The sequence below is a fragment of the Crassostrea angulata genome, chromosome 10, assembly GCF_025612915.1.
Source record: "Crassostrea angulata isolate pt1a10 chromosome 10, ASM2561291v2, whole genome shotgun sequence".
In the NCBI taxonomy this organism is placed as follows: Eukaryota; Metazoa; Mollusca; class Bivalvia; order Ostreida; family Ostreidae; genus Magallana; species Magallana angulata.
This window is the reverse complement of record NC_069120.1, coordinates 18,089,800-18,113,890: the sequence shown is the minus strand read 5'-3', so window position 1 is coordinate 18,113,890 and position 24,091 is coordinate 18,089,800. Positions and strand designations below refer to the sequence as shown.

The following is a 24,091-nucleotide window of genomic DNA, read 5'->3' as shown; positions in this document are numbered from 1 at the left end:
AAAAAGTGGATGTGGGGGGTGGGGCAGGCTCACCCTGATTTTTCCACATAAATCTGCTATGACCTTAACCTTAGATTAAGAAACTTGGTCCAAGGTCACTGTACAACCTTTACCTAATGCCGTGTTAATCATTATCCTAATTTTTGTTCTTTAATATTTTGAGACTTATACGGTAATATAAGACTGGTCAGTTGATGCATCTTGGAACTTCTGTTATGATGTTCCAAATGTAGGTTAACCAACTTAAATATATAAAAATTCATTCCAAGTTGCCAATAGGCCTTAACAGTCACCTGAGTAGCATATAACCCATACACAAACTTGTTGAGGAGTCTCATAAATGCTTCTAATTAGGTTCCATTCTGGAGTAGAAAAATTATAAATTTGTAATGATGACCACCTCTTTGCCTGAATTAATTAAATCTTTCAAAAAGATCTATGAAACCTATAATTTTGGCGAAAAACTTAAAGATCTGGTCTACAAAATCATGAATTCAGTTTTCCTTTCAGGTGTGAGAGAGTAAAGAAGATAATTTTTTAACATATATGCATTAACACCTATACATCCATTTTGGCCCTGCCCTGAGTCAAAACCCATACTCCAGGGGACATGAAATTTAAAATTTTAGTAGAGGACTTCTAGGTAAACATATATTAATATGAAGTCAGTTTTTCATACAGATGTGTGAGAAAAGAGAAGATGATTTTCAAACATTATATGCATCAACACTATATTGCTATATTGCCCCCCCCCCCCCCCCATATCCTGAACCCCTGACCCAGGGGCCATGAATTTCACAATTTAGGTAGAGGAGTTAGTGGACACCATAACCATTATTCAGTTTTTTTGCCCACATTTGTGGAAGTAAAGAAGATTTTTAAAGATTTAATACATTTTTACTATATGGCCATATTGGCCCCACCCTAGAGCCTGAACCCCTGACCCAGGGGCCATGAATTTCACAATTTTGGTAAAGAGCTTCATGGACATTATAACCATGCAACCAGTTTTTTCCTCATGTGTGGTAGTAGAGAAGATTTTTGAAAATTTATTGGCCTTTTTTTTTTTTTTGCATATTTGGCCCCACCTGTGGCGCCCCAGGGGTGGTAGAGCCATGAATTTCACAATTCAGATTTATCTTACCATAGAAATGCCTCACACCAAAAATGGTAACAATTAGCCTTGTAATTTTTAAGAAGAAGTTCAAAATGTAAAATTGTTAACGAACGACGACGGACAAAAAACAGATAGCAATAGGTCACCTGAGTTTACTCAGATGACCTAAAAATACAGACCTCGTAGTAGCATATCATTATAAATGGGAATCTTTGAGGATCTGATTTTAATTAATCAGACAAGGGCAAATACCAGTACTTTCCAAAAAGAAATTTGAATGTGAAAAGCATTGATGATGGACAGCCAATGATCTCACAATTGCAGTTATCTAAACAACTAATGAAACCCTCAGATTTTTATAATTTATTGTAATTCATTCAGATTTGAAGTTCTGACAAGAGGTGATGTTGTAAGCATGTGTTTCGCTCTTGGTTCTCTGTAGTTATAGTCAATAAGTCCTGGGTTTAGAAGACACAACTGTTCATATGCATAACATAATTCCCTCCACTCCTCCATAGAAAGTCGGAATGACTGCTTTGTGGGATCCACACGTGAAATTTTGAAAAAGTCATCCACTAAGTTTGACATAATTGGCGGGAACAGATCTCTGAAAGACAAAATTTGAGTATGAAAAATGAATTATTTCTTTGATGTTTTATTCAGAATTTAAAAAGTATCGGTATATGAAAACAGGTTAAATAGATATAAAGAGCAAATGGCCAACCCTTGAAAGCTGTTTTATTTGTTTAATTTTTTTTTTTTTCGTAGTAACTCTACATACCAGAGTATCTGTGATAGATCAATAATCATGTCATTAACTTTTTGATGTAAAAAGGAGTACAAGAACAAATGCAAAAATAATCTTACTGTGCTCCCCTCTTGATATGCTTTTGTCTGTAATGAAATATTGTAGATACAACTTTCTCAACCAATGAAAATGGTTGGTCTATCAGGGGAGTATTTAATGGTTCTATGTATAAAACTGCCGCATGTACTTTTGGTGCTGGCACAAAAACTTTCCCTGTTAAAAAAAACATATACATGTATAATATTTTTAGGATTGTTAAAAAGTAACCTGTTATTTAAGTAGTTTAGTACCTGTAGGGTGGACCAAGTACTAAATTTAAGAATCAGTTCTCAATGAAAAACAAAACTTTGCAATATACTCTTTATGGTTCGTCCCTCATTTTAATGTACCAATATCTCAATTATCAATATCCATAATCTAACATTAAATCAAAATCTTGTCCTGTTTTAATAAAAATTAACAGAATACCTTGGTCATCTATTTCGTTGTTGTTTTAAATTGGGAGTATGAACTATGAACATGCTTAAATTTTGAATTTTATCTTGAATAATAAAGTCCTTCAGTAATCAAACAGAGAGGCAAGTTAGTACGGTAACCATTGATAAATAGGGATTGAATTGACAAACTCTAATGCATTATATATATTTCTCAAAATACTTGTATTAAATATTTACTGTATGTTTAAAAAATTAGGATTCCCGCACCCTTTCAAATTAGAAAATACAGCAGTCCTTACCAGGTATATGATATCTGTATTTTATTTTACACAAATACTGACTCATGATTGAAAGTCTACATCTGTGTTCAGAATCTACATCTGCTAGAATTCTCTCTGCCACCTCATGTTGAAAAGTAAGAGTCAACGGCACACGTCCAAGTTGCCAAGGTCCACTTTTCTTGGAAATCTGTTCCAGCCATTTTAATAAAAGTCCAAGAGACACATTGAATGGCAAATTTCCAACTATGTTCACTTTGGGGGTCATTTTTTGCCATGGCCTTGCACAATAAGGTGGAAACAAACTGTGCATGTCAAAATATTTTGCATCTCCAAGATGCACATCTAATCTGCCTCCAGATGCTGCTCTTAAAGCCTGAAAAAAGTTAAGTTTAAAACTTTGGCACAAACAAACAAAATTTATTGAGAAAATTCAATTTTTGGTCAAACCTCTAAACCTTTAATAAATCAAGAAATCTTGTGTCTTAATAAAATTAACAATTCTGAAAATATATTATGGTACTCTTCAAGCAAGAGCATAGAAAAATATGGTACATGTACCTACACCCAATTAAAAAGATAGAAAAATCTGAGAGTTTATGAAAATTAAAGGGATAGGATAAATTCTTCAATGAAACTACACATGCATATTTGAACAGGTTTATGATATATGCTATGCTCTATCTATACTTACCTCCAAAGGTGGCAAAAATCTCTTGTCTTTTTCAATCACATGAACTTTTTCTGCATCACTCTCTAGTAATGCCCTAGTTATTCCCCCTGGTCCAGGCCCCACTTCACAGATATGTGATCCTTTTGTCACTGAGATGCAGTTCACAAACTTATGACACACATTCATGTCAAGGAGAAAGTTTTGAGAAAGCTTCTTTGTTGCACTAAGTCTGTAGAGTTTTACGATTTCAGATATCCTTGGCATTGGTGGCAATCGGCTCCCCATTCTGCTTTTTTTTCTTCACAAAATGACTGTAACATAAAAAGAAGACAGAAAATTGTTAGTTATCTTTCACAACGACCACAAGTTTTAATCTAAATAATAAGTACCGGTAAGAGGCCCTGTGCTACATCATTAATATAAGTTACAATACTGAAGTGAATTTTGAAAAACTTTAAAAAACCATTGCATCGACACATTATCTTTGCATCTACACACTATCTTCATGTTTCATTAATAAATTGAAGACTCTAATTCTTTACCATACAAGAAAGCATTTCTATGTATCTATAAGTTTTAGGCATAGTAATTCCTAAGATAATAATTTTCCAAAAATTGTCCTTGGAAAAACTTTGCACTTATCAAGTGGACCCATTATTTGTCTGGGGTTTCAATTAAACAAAATTGAATTGCAAAATTTAGATCACAAATTGGATTTATGTTTATGTTCTCAAGATTGAAGATCATTGTTGCAAAATGCTGAGAAGTTCTTGCAAAGTACTAATAAAAATTATGTTATTGTTATGGCAAGCAATGTAAAGGTCTACTAAGGTGTCTCGGGAGAGAATGTTTCAAACATATAATTTCCTTTATTAATTTTTTTACAGTGAGAGGTCAACTTATGAGTAAACTATGTGCAAAGTATAAAGTAAATTGAACGGATATATCATATGTCCGAATCATCCCCAACATTTATATAAGATTATATAGGGAAAAGGGGGTTTTCATTTTCAACATCATATGTAAAAAATTACAAAGTTTAACATACAATTTTCTTTTAATTTTCAGTGATGGAAGGTTAATGTTGCCAAATTAAAACAAAATTAAATGAATATATTTCATGCCATCCGCCCTCATAGTTTGGTCCTATAACGATGTCGTGCCAGCTATTTAACATATAGAATTGTATAGAATAAAAGGATGATTACGAATCAAATTGCCGTAAAGCAACTTTTATTCGTGACGACTTTATTTAGCGATTTACTTCAGATAAACTGGTTTGTGACTACTAATGTTCACGACCAAGCCGCACCCAGACCCCTCTTGTTAAAACAACCATACGACAATGACTAGTTCATTGTCAGAAATTTTTGTGACGACAATGTCCTCGTGAACCTCACAAAAATTTCTCGCATGCAAATAAAAGTTGGTTTAACATAAATTATATTTGTAATAGATAAAAAATACCTTTCCACTCACACAGAACATGAAAGGATCGCTGCACATATGCTCTTTTGGCAATTTATATTTTCGATTTTAATTATTAACGCTGCAATAAAAATGCACAAAGTTTATGTTTGTCAATTGTTACATCACAGTCTCAACTGATGTCATCATAAGATGTTGACTCTGACATGGATAACATTGATTTTGAAGAAAGGAAAAAATGATTAAAATACTACTGAACATTATTCTAACGATTCATTTCTACTTAATACTAATTTCTTATCCCCAAACTGCAAATCATATCTTTCATAATTAAATAATTTACTGTTAATATTTTGAGTGATTTTTTCCAGATGTGTTATTCCACCTTAAAATTCATAAACCTGTAGGCATCTTTCAATTTCATTGGCTAGATCTTGACCTTAATGTTTAATCTAAAAATATTACCTCGACCAACCTTGTGAAATGAACAGACAATAAATATCACGACTGTCACTATGATAAGACTAAAGTTTCTTCCATCAATCCATGTTCCATGCCTGGAATATATGAAGAAGGAAATTCGAAACGCTCGATAAAACACTGAAACAACTACGGTGATAAAATAAATTTCCGGATTTTTATTCCGGACTTGAATAGATTTTAACTATTATGTATACCCAAGATGGCAGCTAGTGTGCGCCAAAATTTGAAATAATGAATCGTTAATACCATTGTAACCATGTATAAGAAGACTTTTACACTATATGACATATTTGTGACAGTTTTGTCATTTTTCTCATATATACTAGACGTAGTATCAGGTAAAGATATTGTCGCTTTATTGCACCAGAAATGATTTATGTCTTAAGATATGGCTACAATTCTTTTGTTGAGTTTAAAGTATTAAATGGGGATTTAAAGTCATAATATGAGATTGTTGACCGATGTAGAGAGAGTATGTAGGAGTAGACTGCAAATAGATTTGTCCAGATAATCTGGATCTTTGAGTTTTAATTACTAACGTTATACCAACATGAATTCATGTGGCTGTGCTATACCAATAATATTCCAGACATTGTTTCATATGACCAATGCCAGGTTCATTCTTCAATATTAGTGTTTTGCATTTTCTTACCATTTCTGTTATAGATAGGGCTGGTTCATCCCATTTACACGTCATTTAATATCTGGTTAAAATTTTTGGGGGTGTGACATGTACACTGTATAGAGGAAGTTAAAAATATAAAGTTACACTATGCTCAGTATTACAATGTCTTAACTTAACAACTTAGGGGTATAATTTAGTTACCTGTTAAAGTATACACTTCAACTTTAAATTGGGGGAGGGGGTTTATTTTATACTTGGGGATAAATTTTCCAGTCCCCTTTTTTCTGTACGCTTTTCTTGCCTTTCATATTAATTCTACTTATAAAATGCGCTCTTAACTTCAATGACAATAACAAGTTTATGAGTCTATAATATCAATATCGTGTAAATAAAACTTACTTTATTGCTGTTATATTATCAATTTACATTTATTTTTGTCATAGATGTGGCTGTGATAGTAGTCTTTTTCCTTGATGGACATGCTGTATGGGGAGCTATATCACTGGCATTTGTGGCACTTTCCACATTTGCCATGCAGATTTTCAGCTTTTGTTGGCACGTTACAGATGGGTCCATGACAGTCAAGAACTTCTTGATTCATGCCTTTTTCTTGGCTCCTTTACACAGGTATTAAATGTCTTCTTGCTCCTTCATAGCAAGCAGTATTTTTGTATTCACTCATATGCAGCTATGTGTTTTTTAATCTTTATTTTATTGATATTTCATCAGTTTTGTTTGTAAGTACATACAGTCTGTATACATAGTGTAAATTCATTTTCTACCATAGGTACTGGAGAGTATTAAAGCTTGGAATTAAGTCAAGAAGAACCAAAAGCCATGATGATTTGGATGCAGTTTACTGTGCTAACAATGACATCTGCTTGCTGCGACTATTTGAATCATTTTTGGAGTCGGCTCCCCAGCTTTTGCTTCAGCTCTATGTCATCATCACATTCCAGCATTTTGATTGGATTATTGGTAAAGTGTCATCAACAACTCAGAAAATTTTTGTCAACCTTTCAAAAATTATGTATTTTTTGTATATTATTCAGTGAAGATTTCCATTTAAAATGATTCAGTTAAATCTGATATATTTTGTTTGATGCATCCAGTGTTTTATAACACATTGACTATAAATCTAATTTTTTTTTTTAGGAATATCGACCTTTTTTTCCTTGACATCAATTGCTTGGTCTGTGTCGGCATACTCGGATGGTTTGCGCCTGGCTTATCAGACAGAGTATAAAAGGAGTGGACTGACAATGCTTGTACACACATTATGGCAAACAGCCATGCTTAGTGGCAGAGTCCTTGCTATTGTTGTATTTGCATCACATTTCAAGGCTTGGACCTTTCTGGTTTTGGGTAATGTTTGCATTTTTTAAAACAATACTTTCAACTTAAAATCTGATAAGCATTTTAAGGAGGCTGGTTGGTCAACTTACTCATCAGATCTGCCTTAAAATCTTAAATTAATATATTGTTGGCCATAAACCATATTTTATTGATTTTTAAAAAAATCTTAATACAAAGCTCTAAATGAGATTATTATAGTCTAAAAATGGCCACAACCATCAAGTCCTCTTGATGATAAGCTTCCTTTTACATAATTAGTTTACATTGAAAGCTCACTGCAATCTATATTATGCACTGTATTGCTTAACTCTCAATACAAATTGTTGGAGGTTTAAACTTGTTACTGTTTGTCTATTGCAGGATTACACTGGTTGCTTATGACAGCATGGATCACTGTACAGAACGCTGATTTTGGTGATACAGCTTGTGAGAAACGTATCTTCAATGCAGTGTCTGGCTTTATCTACGTCTTTTGCTTCTTGAACTTGAAGGATGGCTCTTCACGTAGGCGACTGGCAGTGTACTACATTGTGTCTATGGTAGAAAACACAGCTCTGGTTATTCTGTGGTTTCTTTATAAGAGTGAAACTTCACCAGATTGGCTGAGCATTGTAGCACCCACTGTCATATATGGAGGATTTGCCTTAGGTATAAAAATATTAGAATTTTCAGAACAAATACCAAGATAAGACATATAAAAAGACATATTGATTTATGTTATCACTATAAAATTCCATTTAATAATTTTCTTTTATTTAATCATTATTAAGAGCAATAGAATCTACATGTATACTGATTTGTGAAAGTGTATTCATGAATGTTCAGTTATTAAACAAAAGAAAAATTGTTTGATTTCCTTCTTTGACATGAACATCATTGGTAAGTTATAGGGTTCTCTCTTATATTATTCAGGTTCTATCATGATGTGTCTGTATTACTGTTGCTGCCATCCATCAATGCCAAAAGTCAAACAGGAAAAAGAACAGGAAACAAACTGGTTCAAACGAATTGTTGCAATGAAGGTTCGTATATTTAATACACATTGATAAAAAATATGAAATTGCAATAACTTCTATGAAAAAAAAATTCTAAAATACATTTATATGAAATGTTATCCAAGATCTACAGAAAAATGTATGTTTAAATAATTCAAAATTTTTAAATTAAAGGTAATCTGTAACATATTTTTTCTTTTTTGTATTAGCGCCAGGAGCATAGAGATTCTTTCTTCAATACATCAGACTCATCATTTCGTATCTCTGAATGGCTAACCACATCAGTAAACCTCAGCAATTGTGACAGACAAAACAACAGTGTTCAACTATCACTGAATTCTGCTGTACCAGATGTCATTCCAGTGAGAAACTCTGCACGCTTTTTGAGTGGAAAATCCTTATCGACTTACCACAGAGCCCCTAGTATAGAATCTTCTCTGCAGGAATCTGATGGAAATCTGACCCTTGAATCAGGCCGTGTGTCATATATCAGTGCAAGCAGCTCAAAACAATTAATACCCTCAAGCTCCAAAACGCTTTCTCATAAAATCAAAGCAGAAGTTAATCGAGCCTTTTCTCGCGATCATGATTCTTCCAGTGGACTTGTGTTGACACCTCAAGATAGTCCACAAAGTTTTCAAAGTTGTATGGATTCAAGTAATGAAATATATACCAATAAACATTTCTCTCTATTAAGCCAAAAGAATGATCAACAGCAAAAGAAGGATAGTCCACAAAGTCTTCAGAGCTGGAAAGAGGATGTGGCTACTGGTAGTGGAAGTTCTTCTTTTGAGTATGGCAGGAACAAGTTGTCAATGTCACCACTTGATCCAGCAAAACTTTGGGAGCTGTCGCAACAGAGAATTACTCTGGAACCTTCCAGTTATTTCAATGACTCTAAGCAACAAAGTGTTTCCCAACCAGCCAGAGAAAATGATTCATGTCGCCTGACTTCTTATTTTCCAACTCCTGTTGATTCCAGTATCAGTGGTACTAAGAGCTCTTTAGCTAGAACAAGCCATCGTAGCACCACATTTAGTGACTCTCAGTACAATTCAAACTCGGAAGTTTCAGGAGAAAGATATGATGGAAGCTACAGCTACAGTGGTACATCCGGAAGTCAGTACCGGTCGCAGAGTAACACTGGAACGTCCGATCAAGTGGAGTCCTCAGAATTGTCCAATTTCTTTGCTGATATTTCATCCCTTCATGTGCCTGTTCCCAGCCACGGTAGATATATTTCTTCTGTGTCTGATATTACCGACCAAACGAATGCTTCATTTCCATGGCCAGATGACCATGAGGTGTTTTATGATGAGGGTGACATATCAGAAATGGTCTACAAGCAGAACATAAGGGAATCGTTGCAAGGGAAAAGCTATATGTATCATATTTGCCAAATTTCTGATTTCACTCAAGCTGGTGAAACTCCAAGAAGGCTCTCCTACAGTGGACCATCCAATACAGACCCCCGTCCTAATAGCAATGGAAACCAAAGAATTAATTCCTTGCCTGGAAATTCATTTGAAAAAAATAAAGATGATAGTGGATATCATTTTTCAGAGACAGACGAAAACTCAAGTTCAAACATCAACCCTTACAAAGGTGCTTTCAATTTTGAAAATCATCAGAAATTAAATAAAGCAGTAATAATTAATTCCTCATCAAGTGATATGTCCCAAATGAAATCAGATAACGCAGAGGGTGGGACTCCAAGAAGAAGGTCCCTTTTACCAGGTTTAAGCTATTTGATGAGCGATTCGGATACAAGCTTCATGGATAGCTCTACTGAGCCTGCAAAATTTCAAGCTTTTACCCCTGAAGTGAATGATAGCCCAGAAAACTGTGATAAAAATGGCTACTACACATCCTATCAGAACAAAAAAGTCTCCCCATTGCAAGTCAGCACTATTGAGACATCTCCTATGCGATTGGGAAGAAGTGTTGATCTATTTGATTCCAGCAAGCTAGAGATGAGTGATTTGGAAACTCCAAAAGCTATTTGCTTGAAGCCCCCTATCATTCCTCCCATCTCAAGACTAGAAAAGCTGCAAGTGGTGGATCTCAAGGAATCCCCATACAAATTTCGAGGAAGATCCCAAGACAATGTACTTCACTGCTCTTCAAATGAGAACGAAAGAGATGAATTGAGTATATCTGATTTGACCGAATCTCCTTACAAATTCCGCTCCAAGTGCTCAGATAATATCATTCAGAGTAAAACTAACAGAAAATTTTACACCATTCCTGAAAAGAGGGTGGAAGGGGTGAATATCCCCCACAAAAGAAGTCAGGCTAGATACAATGACAAAGAGAACAGAGTCTTGGATGAAAACAGACACCACACTGCACCAATGTTAAGAAACAAAAAGAAAAAAGGAATCAAAGCCAAATCAGCAGAAAAACATTCCAAACCCAAAACACATGTCAGTGCCCTCAAGTACTCATGTTATGCCTATTCAGATACTGACTCTGATGGAGACATTCCATCAGATTTTAGTGCAAGAAGTCATTATGGAGATGCATCTGAACAGGAATTTGAATTCTCTCCAATGAAAAGCTACAGAAGGGAATCTACCAGTAGAACTGCTCTTAAGTCTGTGGAGAATAGCCCCACCTTTTCTCCAATAATCACACCTGACCGTATGAACAGGGAAAAGGTGTGCAATGCTAATGGGCCTCTCATGAAACCATTTGTCAGTACACCAGTACCAAGATCTGCACATGGGGGTTCAGAAAATGCACTTTATTTGGTTGATGAACCCTCAACAATAGCTGTGTAACCATTTTGTTTCATTTCATTGTGAAATATCTGTTTCAACTGTACCAAAGTATTATTGCCATTTAAAAAAAGCATTCCTTAAAGAAAACAAGGTGCCAATACTATATCTGTTCCTTTATAATTTTATCTAACCTATATTATTTCAAATCTTATGCAAGGGATTTAAAATATTGATATGAATTCTGTACACTTTGCAGTGTTTGTGAAATGTATTGTCAGCCTTGTTTGAATGGGCAGTTTTACCATATCAGTTATTCATATATTTTAATGATACATGTACTTGTATCCTTATTCTACATTTCTTAATGTATCTAAAGACAGTAAAAAGTAATCAAACCAAATCAATTTTTTTACAAGTATGTGTAGGGTAATAGAATTATAATGAATTAAACATGTCCTGCACTTTTTAGTGCTTTTGCATTACAAGACAAGGGCTTGTGATAGATTCCAGTGCATAAATTATACTATAGGTTTATTGGCTTTGTCTCAGTAATTAAAAATTGTCGAGCTGGATGTATCTGTGATTAATGAAATAGACAATATTATTTACATTGACAAACAATTTGTTGATGCACAAGGCTTCTTGTTATTTGTTGTACCTTTATAGCTTTTGTAGTCTGAAACAATCTCTTTTGTAGATTTTTATGCAGTAGGCAGCTTTATAATACAATCATATCATGCTGGCAGGGTTTTTCTGTATCATTTTATATCTGTAAATGTCAATTTGTTAAAATACCAGTATCATTTTAGTTTTTAATAAAGAAAAAAATAATGTTTGTACAATTTTTCATTTTTTTAAATGTTTATCAGCAACTTCTGTAATATCATGTTTACAATTGTTTTAAAATAATTCATTCAAAGATAATTTACATATTGAGACTGAACTTAAAGGGACTTGGACACGATTTGACAAAAAAATTTTCAAATTTTGTTTTTCCATTTTCAATGTTTATACTGATAAATATAGAAGTTTATAATACTATGTCAAAATTTGAAAGTCAAATATCAAGTTATAAGCAAGATACAGAGTTCATAATTCTTTGTTTTGTAAACAAAGCTCAAATGTTGTCATTTTTACATATGTGTTGTATTGGTGTAAGTTTAATCAAATGTAACTTTCTTTTGTTGAAAATAGTATTTATGAAGATATTGAATTAGCTTAAATTGTTTTTTACATGTCATTTTGTCTAAGAAATAGTAAAATTCTACATTACATTTTTTGTAAACAACTATAAGACTCGAGCTTTGTTTACATGACTATCAATTCTTACCTCTGTATCTCGCATGTAACTTGACTTTAACATTTAATATTTTGGTCAATCATTTAAAATGCACAAGTAAACCATTTTATACATAAAAAATAAAAATAAAATTTTTGATCTCAAATCGTGTCTAAGTCCCTTTAATTGTAACTTGTATTATTTATACCCGTAGAATGTAGACGATTGCTCTCTTGATATCCACGGCAGCAAGACATTGACCTATACAACATCATGGACTTTGACCAAAAGAAAGGAATATGTCACAATTTGAAATTGAATCTTTTCGAATATTTGTAATTATTGTGTGAAGGATGAGATCTTGTTACATGTCGGACCCTTTTTATAAAACGAAAATCTATGATGGTTACAACGGTTTTCTAGAGTCAATAACATAGACAACACTTCCTAATAAGACCGTTTTTTATTGTGATGATTGACATAGCACATTTATTATACTTTCATGTTAAAGACTGAAATCTGATTGGTTTAGACGTTCTATTACCCTCAGCGTTAGCAACAAACTTGGCAACGGGTAACGCAACCAACTGTTACATGCGCATAAATTATTCGCGTACGGTTTGCCGTAGAATTCACGCGGTGTGTCTTGTTAGGTTATTTTCATTTTGTGGAAGCTTGCGCCCAACAGCATGTCAATTGCGTCACTGATGAATTGTACGTTACTTTGATTCGTAGTCTTATCGCAGAAAAAAAAAACATTGGTAAAATTACACTCAAATCTGGCCATTTTTCTTTCCGTTAGCCCAGAAATCTAAACCTAAATTAGGAGTCTATATACGATACCAAATTTAAAAAAAATACTTTTTTGAATTGATATTCAAAAATCGTAAAGTTCGCCATTTCTAACTACAAAACTTAACCTATTTTTTTTTTTATAGATGGATGTAAATAGAAAGAGGCGCTTCTCAACCCTATCTATTTTTCTCTTTTCAATTTTGCTGATGGTAACAATCTGATACAAGTTCATTGTCAACTGACATTATTTATTGCTTTGGAACAATGCAAACAATCTGAATTTATTTAAGTCATAAAAACCTTGTTGACAGTGGAAACAACACAATTCAAAATTTTTGTAAGTATGTAATAAAACTAGGGAAAACTGTAGGAAAGTTACAAAGTGGTTTACGTATGGAAAATCGGGTCTCCGTCAATGTTCTAGGATGTAACCCATCTGGTTTATACTAGTATGATATAAAAGAATTCTAGATATACATGTACTTAACTGGTCTAAAACATCTTAATCCCTAATTTCAAAATCATAAAATTCATATCCTGGAGGTTCAGGCCCCATGATCATAAATAAATAAATGTCTTAATGTCTCGATCTTGATGGGAAACGCAATTGCTGTTAATCCTGTCTTGGTCATAACGTAGTCAATACGAATTTCAATTGTCATATTATATTAAAAAAAACAAAACAATTATTTTATGAATGACTGAAATTTTGACAAAGTCTGACATTTCTTCATGATCCAGAGGATAGGTGTTTTATTAAGAAGACGAATCAATATTCTTCCATCATTGATTTGTAATTTGATAGAGTGGGGGGGGGGGAGAGGACTTTAGCCCTGTAAAAGATTTTGCAAAGCAGCACAACTTTCCTTGTTAAATAGTCTTAACATTCAACCGTGAAACTAGTTTAGCTTTATTTTCTCTACTACATGTCTGTACAAGTTCTCTATCTTTGTCTTTTTCTTTGCCGCATTTTCCTAAGAATTTCTACAGAAATAAATAAATTATTTGAGGGACTATTGTTTGTTTTGTTGGTTTTGTTTATAACGCATAGAATGGTGGATGTGGCGCTTTGATAAACGGCACATCATTATTAATACATGTACTAGAGTTGAATACCGATCCATTCCATGTGTTATTTTAGTAAGTCTTTATTTAGACCTTGATAGTTTAATTTAATTTAATAAGTATTTTATTCAAGTATATAAATACATTGAATTGGATTGAACAGCAGGCACAATGCCTATTTATGTTCTCTCCTGTAGTCAAGGTATAATATGAGTAATTATATATAATATATATATATACATATATATTGCCATGGAATTTTGTATAATAGATTAATATTGTAAATAGTATTGGAAGGAGGTACAGTGCAAAAAAATAAACAAAACAAATAGCTCATGATAGGAAAATGAAAATAAAAAAAAATTAGAAAAATAATGGTTAATTGCTAAGGTTGGAAATAAAAAAGTATATGTAATGTAGGGAAAAAATCAGAAAGAAAAGAAAAAACATGTAATAAAAACAAAACAAAAATTAATAACAGAGTAGAAAAAAAATGGAAAGTTTGGGGGGATGGGGTGGGAGGGGGAGGGGGAGAACAAATAAGCAATAAAAAAAGAAAAGAAAGGAGTGTAAGGAAAGTCAGTGGTACCCATTTTGATACATTTTTTATACAATGTGTACATTTTTACCTATGCATTTACTTAAATCTGTTTGTACTTTTTATGTAAAAATGAATTTTATCAAATAATAGTAGGTTATTTTGAAATGTTAGTTTATCACTTCCAAAAAGTAGATTCTTAATTGTGATTGGTATGGAATTGTCGTTCATATAATCAAATAGAGATTTTCTTTGGGAGGCATATGATGGACAGTGTAAGAAATAATGTTTAGAGTCTTCCACTTCAAGAAAGCACTTCTGACATAGTGGAGAAGCAATAAGGTGGTGTGAATAAAGGTCAGCATTTAAGTTACTACTGTTATTTCTCAACTGACAATGCCAAATATTTTCTAATCTTTTGCCATGGTTAAATAATTTATGCATATACAGTTTTTTACTATTAATATTTTTGAGGCTGTTCTTAAATGCTGAAACTGTAGTTATATTTTTTGTATTTTGAGGTAGATTGTTCCATAATATAATTGTAGATGGTATAAAACTATTGAAGTAAGATGTTGTTCTTGCAACAGGTGTGCGATAGATGAAATTGTTTCGAAGATTGTAGGTATTATGTGGGGGGAAACATTCATCAACAATATTAGATAAGTATTCAGGGGTATAATTGTTTAATATTTTGAACAATAATATTAATTTATGGTTACTTCTACGTTTCTTAAGTGTTTCCCAGCCTAATTCCTGATATAGGTATTGTTTAGATGAGTTTCGTCTAAGACCAGTAATTATTCGTGCAGCTTCAATCTGTATACTTTCCAATAAATTACTTTGTTCATCTGTACAATTGTCCCAGATGAACAGCATGCTTTTTTGTAGATATTTGATATATGATGTGACCATCCCCCATTTGATTGCAAAGTAAGTCCTAAATGACAATGATTATTTTTTTTGGATAATATTGTTTATAGTGTTACCAAAAGAGACCTGGGGATGGGTTTTTTTCTTTCTGGAAAAGTTAACATTTATTGTTTTGCTTGGATTAAAATCCACCAGCCATTGATTAGACCACTGTTTGATTTTTTCAAGATCAGCTGTTAATGATTTAGCTGAATTATTATCATTATCATCAACTATTACAAAAAGTGATGTGTCATCTGCAAAGAGTCTTATTTGGTTGCATATATTTTCAACAATATCATTAATGTAAATAAGAAAGAGGAAGGGTCCTAACACTGACCCCTGGGGTACTCCTGCATTAGTGGTTTCAATTCCTGAGGAATAGCCCTCGATGACAACCTTTTGTGTTCTATCAGTAATATAGTTTTCTATCCATCCAAGGATTTCTCCTCTGATTCCATATTTTTGTAATTTATAAATGAGACCTTTATGCCAGACCTTATCGAAAGCTTTTGATATATCACAAAATATGAACATAATATCTTTACCTTTATCGAGGTTAGATATTATAATATCATAAATTTCAGTAAGCTGATTAATAGTGGAATCAGAGGGCTGAAATCCTGATTGGTTTTTAAATAAAAGATTGTGGTCCTTCATATAATTGTGCAGGGTTTTTAAAAGAATTTTTTCCAGTATTTTACATAAGGTGCATGTGAGTGCAATTGGTCTATAGTTTGAGGGGTCCTCTGGGTTGCCCTTGTTCTTATATACAGGTGTAATATGTGACAATTTCCATATAAAAGGTAATTCTTGATGTTGAAGTGTAAGGTTAAATAATTTAGCGATTGGATGTTTGATTGAAGGTATGATATTTTTAAGAATCTTTGGTGAGATACTGTCTGGGCCTGGAGGTTTGGTGATATTTAGATTTGATAATGGATCAACAACATCTTGGGCTGTGATGTTAATTCTTTCTATGCTGTGAGGGGGCCCTGGGCCCTGAGGTGGAAGCCTGGGTTCATTAGTTGTTTCTATATGTGATATGCTTGCAAAATGTTTGTTAAGTTCTGATGCTTTATCTACTGGGTGTATATGTATTTTACCATTAGAATTTATTGGAGGTGGTACTTTTTTTTTATTGTTACACTTTGATAATGATTTCACTATTCGCCACCATTTACCAGGAGGAATTGATTTATCTAGTATTTGTGATGTAAGCTTTTGTTTATACTTGTTTTTTTCAGTACGAACCATGTCAATAACCTGATTTCTTAAGCAACGGTATTTGTTCCATTGGTAGTCACTATTAGTTTTTTTTTGCTTTATAATGGATCCTATTACGTTGGCGCATTTTACGTCTTATGGCATTGGTCATGAATGGTTTATCAGAAGGGCGAATGACAACTACTTTTTTAGGAATGTGTTGGTTCACATGCTGTGTGAATACATCTGTGAAGTTTTTATAGACCTTGATAGTTTGCAATATTGTAGTCCAAAACTATGCAATTAAAAATTAGAAATGAAATTACTATGGCATTAGTAACAACTAGGTAAGCGAGTAATACATTTACTGAGACATTCTCAATTTTGGTAGTATCAATTGTCAGCTCCATATCTCTGCCAGTTTCACTATCTGTAATAAAATTTGTTGGTTCTACATAATTATTACTTATACAAAATCACTGTAAAAGATGTTGAATACTCACACAGTAAATTATTACTATAATAAATACAAACAAGTTCACATTAAGATAAGAGAGTAGGGATATTTTCTTTTTAATATCCGTAGCTCCATAGCTCTTCTATTTCCCAGATTCAAGACACCAAATTAGGACTATACTTAAGGATTGAATGCTTATTTTTGGATGTCTTTATTTATGGTTACATTGAAATTAATGTTAAAACGGGCTTGGCCCCTGTGACCGCGCGTTAGCGTGGTATGATAATTTGTCTGCACCGCTTGGTGTGTCATAGAACCGACGACATCCAAAAATAAGCATTCAATGCTTATATTTATATTTTCATACTGATGTCTATTTGTATGAAATATAATTGTGTATCGCAGCCTTAAAGCCATTTTTACGCTCTTAGTCAGGGATATGAAACATACATGCAATATCCATATTAACATGTTATTTACTTATTTCATGAATGAATGAATGCGACAAAAAATATAGTGCGAGAAACTTTCTGGAGAAAAATCTTTTTTATTAAGAAGTAAATATGTACATTAATGATAGTTTTTCAAAATGACATATCAAATTGGTTTTGTAAATTGAAAGTTTCATTATATATTGCAAAAATAAATATACTAAAAAAACACGTGGAGACGTTTATATTTGTGTTCACGGCGCATGAATTAGCAAGGTGTACTGTATTCATAGCAAATAGAACGTTGCAGATTTCCAATGCAAGCATAAGGGGAAATATATACTGAATGTAAATATATGTATATACACGATACCAATTATTTTTAGGTCACCTGGGTCACTGAGGCGACCTATTGCAAATGGTCTTCGTCCGTCATGTGTCGTCCGTTAACAAATTTACATTTTTAACTTCTACTTGAAAACAACAAGGCCAATTGTTACCATTTTTGGTGTGAAGCATCTCTATGGTATGAGGAATCTAAATTGTAAAATTTATGACTCTACCACCCCTAGGGCGACACAGGTGGGACCAAATATGCAAAAACAAAACAAAAAGACAAAACCAAAAAGACACAAACAACAAAATTTTTAAACATCTTCTTCTCTACTCCCATACATGTCAGGCATGTAGCATCACACCCCCCCCCCCCCCCCCAATTTTTGCAGCAGGAAAGATTTTTCTTAAATTTACAATACAGTGAAATTGAAGAGGTACTAGTACACAATATTGTGAAATTGATGGCCCCTGGGTTAGGGGCTCAGGCCCTAGGGTGGGGCCAAGTGAAAATGTATTAAATTTTAAAAATCATCTTAATTCTCTACTTTCATACGTATCTGAGAAAACTAAATGCATTGTTATTATATTCATAAGACCCTCTATCAAAATTGTGAAATTCATGACCCTAGCTGGGACAGGGGTACAGGCCCTAGGACGGGACCAGTATAGCTATATAATGAAAATTTAATAGATCTTTTAAAGAATTCTTTTTTACTCCCATAAATGTTTGTGAAAAACTTATCGCATGATTATGATGTCCACATAGTCCTCTACCTTAATTGCGAAATTAATAGCCCCTGGGTTAGAAAAACACATATTAATCCTAAACAATCTTCTTCTCTACTCCCATAAATATTTGAGAAAAACTAAATGCAAGGTTATGATGCCAAAAAAGTCCTCTACCTAAGTTGTGAAATTCATGGTCCCTGAATCAGGCGTTGGGGGCATAGGGCGTGGCCAATATGGCCGAATAGTGTAAAAGTATTGGTTTAATACTTTTTCTGAACTATCACAATCATGGGAGATAAAGTCGTGCTGTGCATTTTTATTTATGTTCATAATGTCCTGATGTTGAATTGTGAAATTCAATGCACAGGCCTAGGGCAGAGGTTGAAGCTTTTATGGGTTAGGGGATGTGAGAAAATAAGCTTTATACGCGTTTTGTATTCATTATATTAAATGAAACTGTTAATATAATAAAATATTTAGGCCAGAAGGTCTCTCAATACCAAAAATTTTGCCCCCTGGAGCTAAGGTTTAGGTAATCCGAGATTCCTCCGACTCTTCATCACCAACCCTCTTTTTTGTGAATGAATATTTTACAAACATCAAGCAATAAAAGCAGGATAACAGTCAGAGGAGTCTCAGATTAGGGTTTCGATTTCAAATAAAGCTTAAAATGCAGACATGAGAATCTCTGACATTTCAGTCTGAGGGATATGGGACTCAGGTGACCGTCAAGGCCGGAAGGCCTCTTGTATTTTTTTTATTTATTTATTTTCTTTTTTTGCTTTTGTGAATTTATTTCTACTAATAAAGTTTCAAATCAGAAAAGCTCAAGTCGGTTAAATTCTGACTACAAAACATAATCTAGCTGATAAATAAAGAGCTATTTTCCGCGATATATATTCTATATATATAAATCTTCAAACTTGTTGATTGTTAAAATCTGATACAAGCTCACTATGTCTTCACACAATATTTATTGCTTTGGAACTAAAGCAAACAATCAAAATTTTGTTGAACCATAAAAACCTTTTTGAAAGTAGAAACAACACAACTAATTGTTGATTCGTTTACAAACGGTAGGTACATACAAAATCATTGCGCTTAATTTGAATGCTATGTTGATTTATGTTATTATACTCATTAAATTTCATGTTGATGTGGATATCTAGTCTTGGATTTATTAGATGTCATTCTATCAACAGGATTGAAGATTGTGAAAAAACCTGAAGGAATTTGAAGAGAGTTTTAATTTTACGATGGCAACTTTCAAATCTCCAAAGAGTAATGCTCAATACGTGGTGGAGTGCAAATTTTGCAAAAACCTTTATGTTAAGTTCTATTGTAGAAATTGCGGGGATGAGATGTGCGAAAATTGTCATGATACACGTATAAAGGACCCCACCTTTTCAGGTCATACAACTGTTCCTTACCATCTGAGACACATAGCTGGAATACCATGTCGGGATCACCCGGCCTAATCAATTTTATGATCAAGGCTGTGAGACTTGTTGTATATACCAATATGTAGCGAATGCAAAATAAGGTCTCATTTATCACATACACCGACTGATCTCAATACAGTATGTGATCTTGCAAAAAGGGTAATTCAGGAGGGATTAAAACAGATGCAGATCAGAAAAAGAGAAGTAGATACTAGTATCAACTATAACAGAGGTTTGGTGTTTAATCATATTCAAGATTTCACCCAAGCCAAGGTAAACCTGAAAAGCAGAGCAAAGGAAATGAAATCGTGTATTGACGGTATCCTCTCTACGTCAATTGAAGAAGTTGAAAATCAGGAAATGCTACATCGCAGAAGTTTTAAGGAATGTTTTGGCGAACTTAAAAGACAGAGCGAAAAACTTGGAGAAAAAATAAGGTCGTGTGAAATTTCTCTAGATACATTAGATCCTATTAGTTTAACTTTTTACAGAAAAAACACTGCTTGGAATGGCATTTTTCGACCATTTACTAGTAAAACCAAGATACCAAAGATTACCCGCATTATGCCAAAAGCTTTGGATCAATATAACATGGAATGCTTATTTGGAGCTTTGTGTTTTGAAGAGGAAATTCTTGGACAAAAAGAAGAGATTTCTCCGGCAAACCGACCCCACATAGCTGTACCAAAACCAGTGGCAGTACCAAGGCCTTTGGTGGAGGAGGGACAATTTCCACATCGTCACATACAAAAAACTCGAAGAGAGAGAGATGAACGCAAACGCCCAATCTCTGCTAGTTTTCATAGTCCTGAAAATCTGAAACGCTATGGAATGGGACTACTTGAAATACCCTCGCAGCTCGGAGAGTTCAAATTATGTTCAAACTTTCTGTTTTATATTGTATACAGCGAGCAATTGTCATGTGTTTATGTCAGTGGTGACAAATCTAATGTCTATGCATATTGGAATGTTTAAGAAGTTAAAAATCCTTCATCTAAATTAAAAATAATAGATGTTTCACATGAACCAAATGGACTTGCGATCGGTTTCAATAATTGCCTTGTATATTCTGTTGGCTACTATGGGGTCTTTGAGATTGGAAGAAACATCAATTCTGACCCAAAACGACCGGTTTCTGAAACAGTGCAAAGCACCGGTCGGTTAATTTTCCACAAAGAAGGATATACTGTACATGGTGTGTTTTACACCATGTCTGGGGAGTATTTGATCTGCATGATACCTTATAATAACAATAACCTTGCCGCTGTTGTAAAAGTTGATGTACATAAAAAGGTAAAATGGGAATGCATGTTCATCTTTAACTCCAAAAAGGAACCACTTTTTTCAAGACCAACATTTGTTTGTGAAAACAGAGTAAACCAGAATATTTGTGTCTCAGACTATGATATGAAAGTCATCGTTTTAACTTCTAGAGGAGATTTTGTTTTTAATTACACAGGTCAACAACCAGTAATTAAAAGAACGCCATTTTCTCCTCGAGGAATCGCTTGTGATGGACGGGGAAATATATTAGTTGCAGACGTTGGAAACGATCTAGCTAGTACATATGTTGAGAAGTAATGGAGAATTCATTACTTATATCCTGTCATCCATCAGTCCGGTATCTAGACCTTGGGGCATCTGTGTAGATTCTGAAAATAGAATATGGTTGGTAGAAGAAAACACTGACTCAGAGTACGTTAAATCATTTACCAAATTTAAGGTCTTTCAAATCTACAAGACAATTGCACGGTCGTAAGTCATATGATGTAGTTAAAGATGACGTCATAATCACAACTTCTAATGTCTAGTCCTGAAGTTGAAGCATCTTCGCTAGTTAAGGAAGGAGTCTTTTCTGGTTTTCGACTTGTCAAACGTAAATTTGATTAATTGTTCATTAAATCAAGATGAAAGGAAATTAAAATAGTATATTTTTTCTTTCTTTTTTACTATCATACAACTTGGCATAAAAAATGTAATCAATGTTTAGAATGGAACAAGGACTATATTTTTGGCGTAATATTGGCGTAGGAAAATATCACATGTTGCGCAATCAAGAATTGCTGCAGATTATATATATATAATGAGTCTGTTTTAGCATTTAAAAAACAATAACAATAATGTTAGATTTTTTTTTACTAATGTGAACTAATAATATGATACTTGGGTTTCAGAATATGTTTTTAAAATATGATTTGCCTATCAAATAACATTTTTATAAGCTTTTTAAAGCGCCCATTCTATACATTGATTTTTGTGAAAAAATCACTAAAATCAGTTTTTCTCTCTTATGAAACGGTCAATATATTAGCTTTTCTGTCAATTTATATCTTTATATAAAATCTTCATAATACATAAAAATTAGAAATATTTTATTATTGTAAGCATAAAAAATAATCAAAATTTCTTCAAAATTTAAGAAAATTAGAGGAAATGCAGGCTAAGCAATATCAATTTTAGTATAAATATTTATTCCAATTTATTAGTATAAGCTGATAGACACTCTCATGCTCTATGATTTCATTGAAGATTTGAATCTTCAAATCTCAAACAAATGTCTACAGAACTATAAAGAGCTACACTTATTCTTATCACTCTTTACGTTGAGGAAAAGGTAGTGACCTTGACCTGACCTTTATCCGAAAACAAAAAGGTCAAATTTAATTAAACTGATAGAATCATTAAGTATTATGATCCGTTTGACTGTGTCAAAATTTCATGCATTTCTTATTATAAGAAGTATGTTTGATAATAAAAAGACTCCTTCCTTAAGGGTTTTCGGTCCACTTCGCTCCCCTGGCTAGCGAAGATGAAGTTGAAGACGACCTTCGATTACTTTTAAAGATGTAAATTTTGAAAAAAAATCATTAAACAAAAATATCATTTAAATGACAACGACAGACATCAAATGTATTATTTACGTATATTACATGTATAGTCTGTCCCAAGATATCCTGAATTTAGATTTTGCTTAATTGCTTGATATTTATAAATACCTCAGGGTTTAAACGATGTTCATTGAAAAGTATGAAAAATTTCCAAGATTTCTCGGCCAAAACGCCCGTGTCAGGTTATCAGGTTTCAAAACAATGCTTAAAAATGTGATGTCTACGGGGATTTTGTATTGCAGCAAGCCCGGATGATAACGTTGAAAAATTGCGCGATGTATTTCGAGTGTATTCCGAACGGAGAAAAGATGTAAACATTCCCCATTATAAATCTCCGTTAATATTTGTTCCTGCGAATTTTTCCGAGTGAAAGATAGTAATGTGTCAATGAAATTATCTTGGAAATTATCCCTTTCAACTATTTCAATTGCACTTCTTTCACAGGTATATGTATTTTTATTAAAAAACGTCCAAATGTGCTGCATAAATATTTTGGGACAGACTTTATATACAATTGTAGTTATTAAATTGAAATAATCAAAGAAATTTGATATCGAGGAGTTCTGTTTTCAAAGTTTTTTAATCACACCAGAAAATATGTTGTAACAAGAGATTTGAATGCCATAGTTAAAAAATCCAGTGTAAATATATCGATTGGTTGTCAAATTCGGATGCTCGACATGGTTCCTTCAATGTTGTTATAAGACTGTGACTTACGGGGTTTTAAAAATATATATATTATTGAAAAACTACATTTTAAGATTTCATAAAACAATGATATACCCAATCTTAAAGGGGGTTTATCCTCGCAGAAACATTACTTTATATGTGTATACTAGTATGTAAAATATTGTTGAAGTGTTTGCTCTACAGAATTTGATCAGATGACCAACCAAGTTCATATTCCGGTGAACTGTTTAGCTTTACTGTTTGTTTCTGAATTGAAGCCGATATAGCATTTGTTTTTTGCGTTCAAGTTTGAGTTTTATCGTAACAAGCCATATGCTTTATGATAAATATGCTAGCTATTCATCATTTGTAAATCTTAAACTGAGAATACTTTTTTGTTTTTAAGTTAGAACAATGTAAC

At 33.1% G+C, this 24,091-nt stretch overlaps 2 protein-coding genes across 3 annotated transcripts; one reads left to right on the top strand and one right to left on the bottom strand.

Annotated features, from left to right (window-relative positions):
• Positions 1-1,465: 1,465 nt before the first annotated feature.
• On the bottom strand, positions 1,466-5,331 carry LOC128165277 (dimethyladenosine transferase 1, mitochondrial-like). 2 transcript variants are annotated; one of them, XM_052829656.1, is made up of 5 exons: positions 5,217-5,331; positions 3,335-3,624; positions 2,662-3,016; positions 1,985-2,138; positions 1,466-1,724 (listed from the first exon to the last, which is right to left on the bottom strand). In XM_052829656.1, exons 2-5 carry the CDS (start codon positions 3,596-3,598, stop codon positions 1,481-1,483), a joined length of 1,017 nt encoding a protein of 338 aa, XP_052685616.1. In that variant the 5' UTR covers positions 3,599-3,624; positions 5,217-5,331; the 3' UTR covers positions 1,466-1,480. The 2 variants fall into 2 exon arrangements, with proteins under 2 accessions (XP_052685616.1, XP_052685615.1); XM_052829655.1 differs by having other exon boundaries at positions 5,207-5,323.
• Positions 5,332-5,352: 21 nt separating this feature from the next.
• Positions 5,353-11,758, top strand: LOC128165276 (uncharacterized). Its single transcript, XM_052829654.1, has 7 exons — positions 5,353-5,562; positions 6,293-6,476; positions 6,637-6,827; positions 7,005-7,214; positions 7,566-7,853; positions 8,118-8,227; positions 8,410-11,758. Exons 1-7 carry the CDS (start codon positions 5,481-5,483, stop codon positions 10,981-10,983), a joined length of 3,639 nt encoding a protein of 1,212 aa, XP_052685614.1. The 5' UTR covers positions 5,353-5,480; the 3' UTR covers positions 10,984-11,758.
• The last annotated feature ends 12,333 nt before the right edge of the window (positions 11,759-24,091 follow it).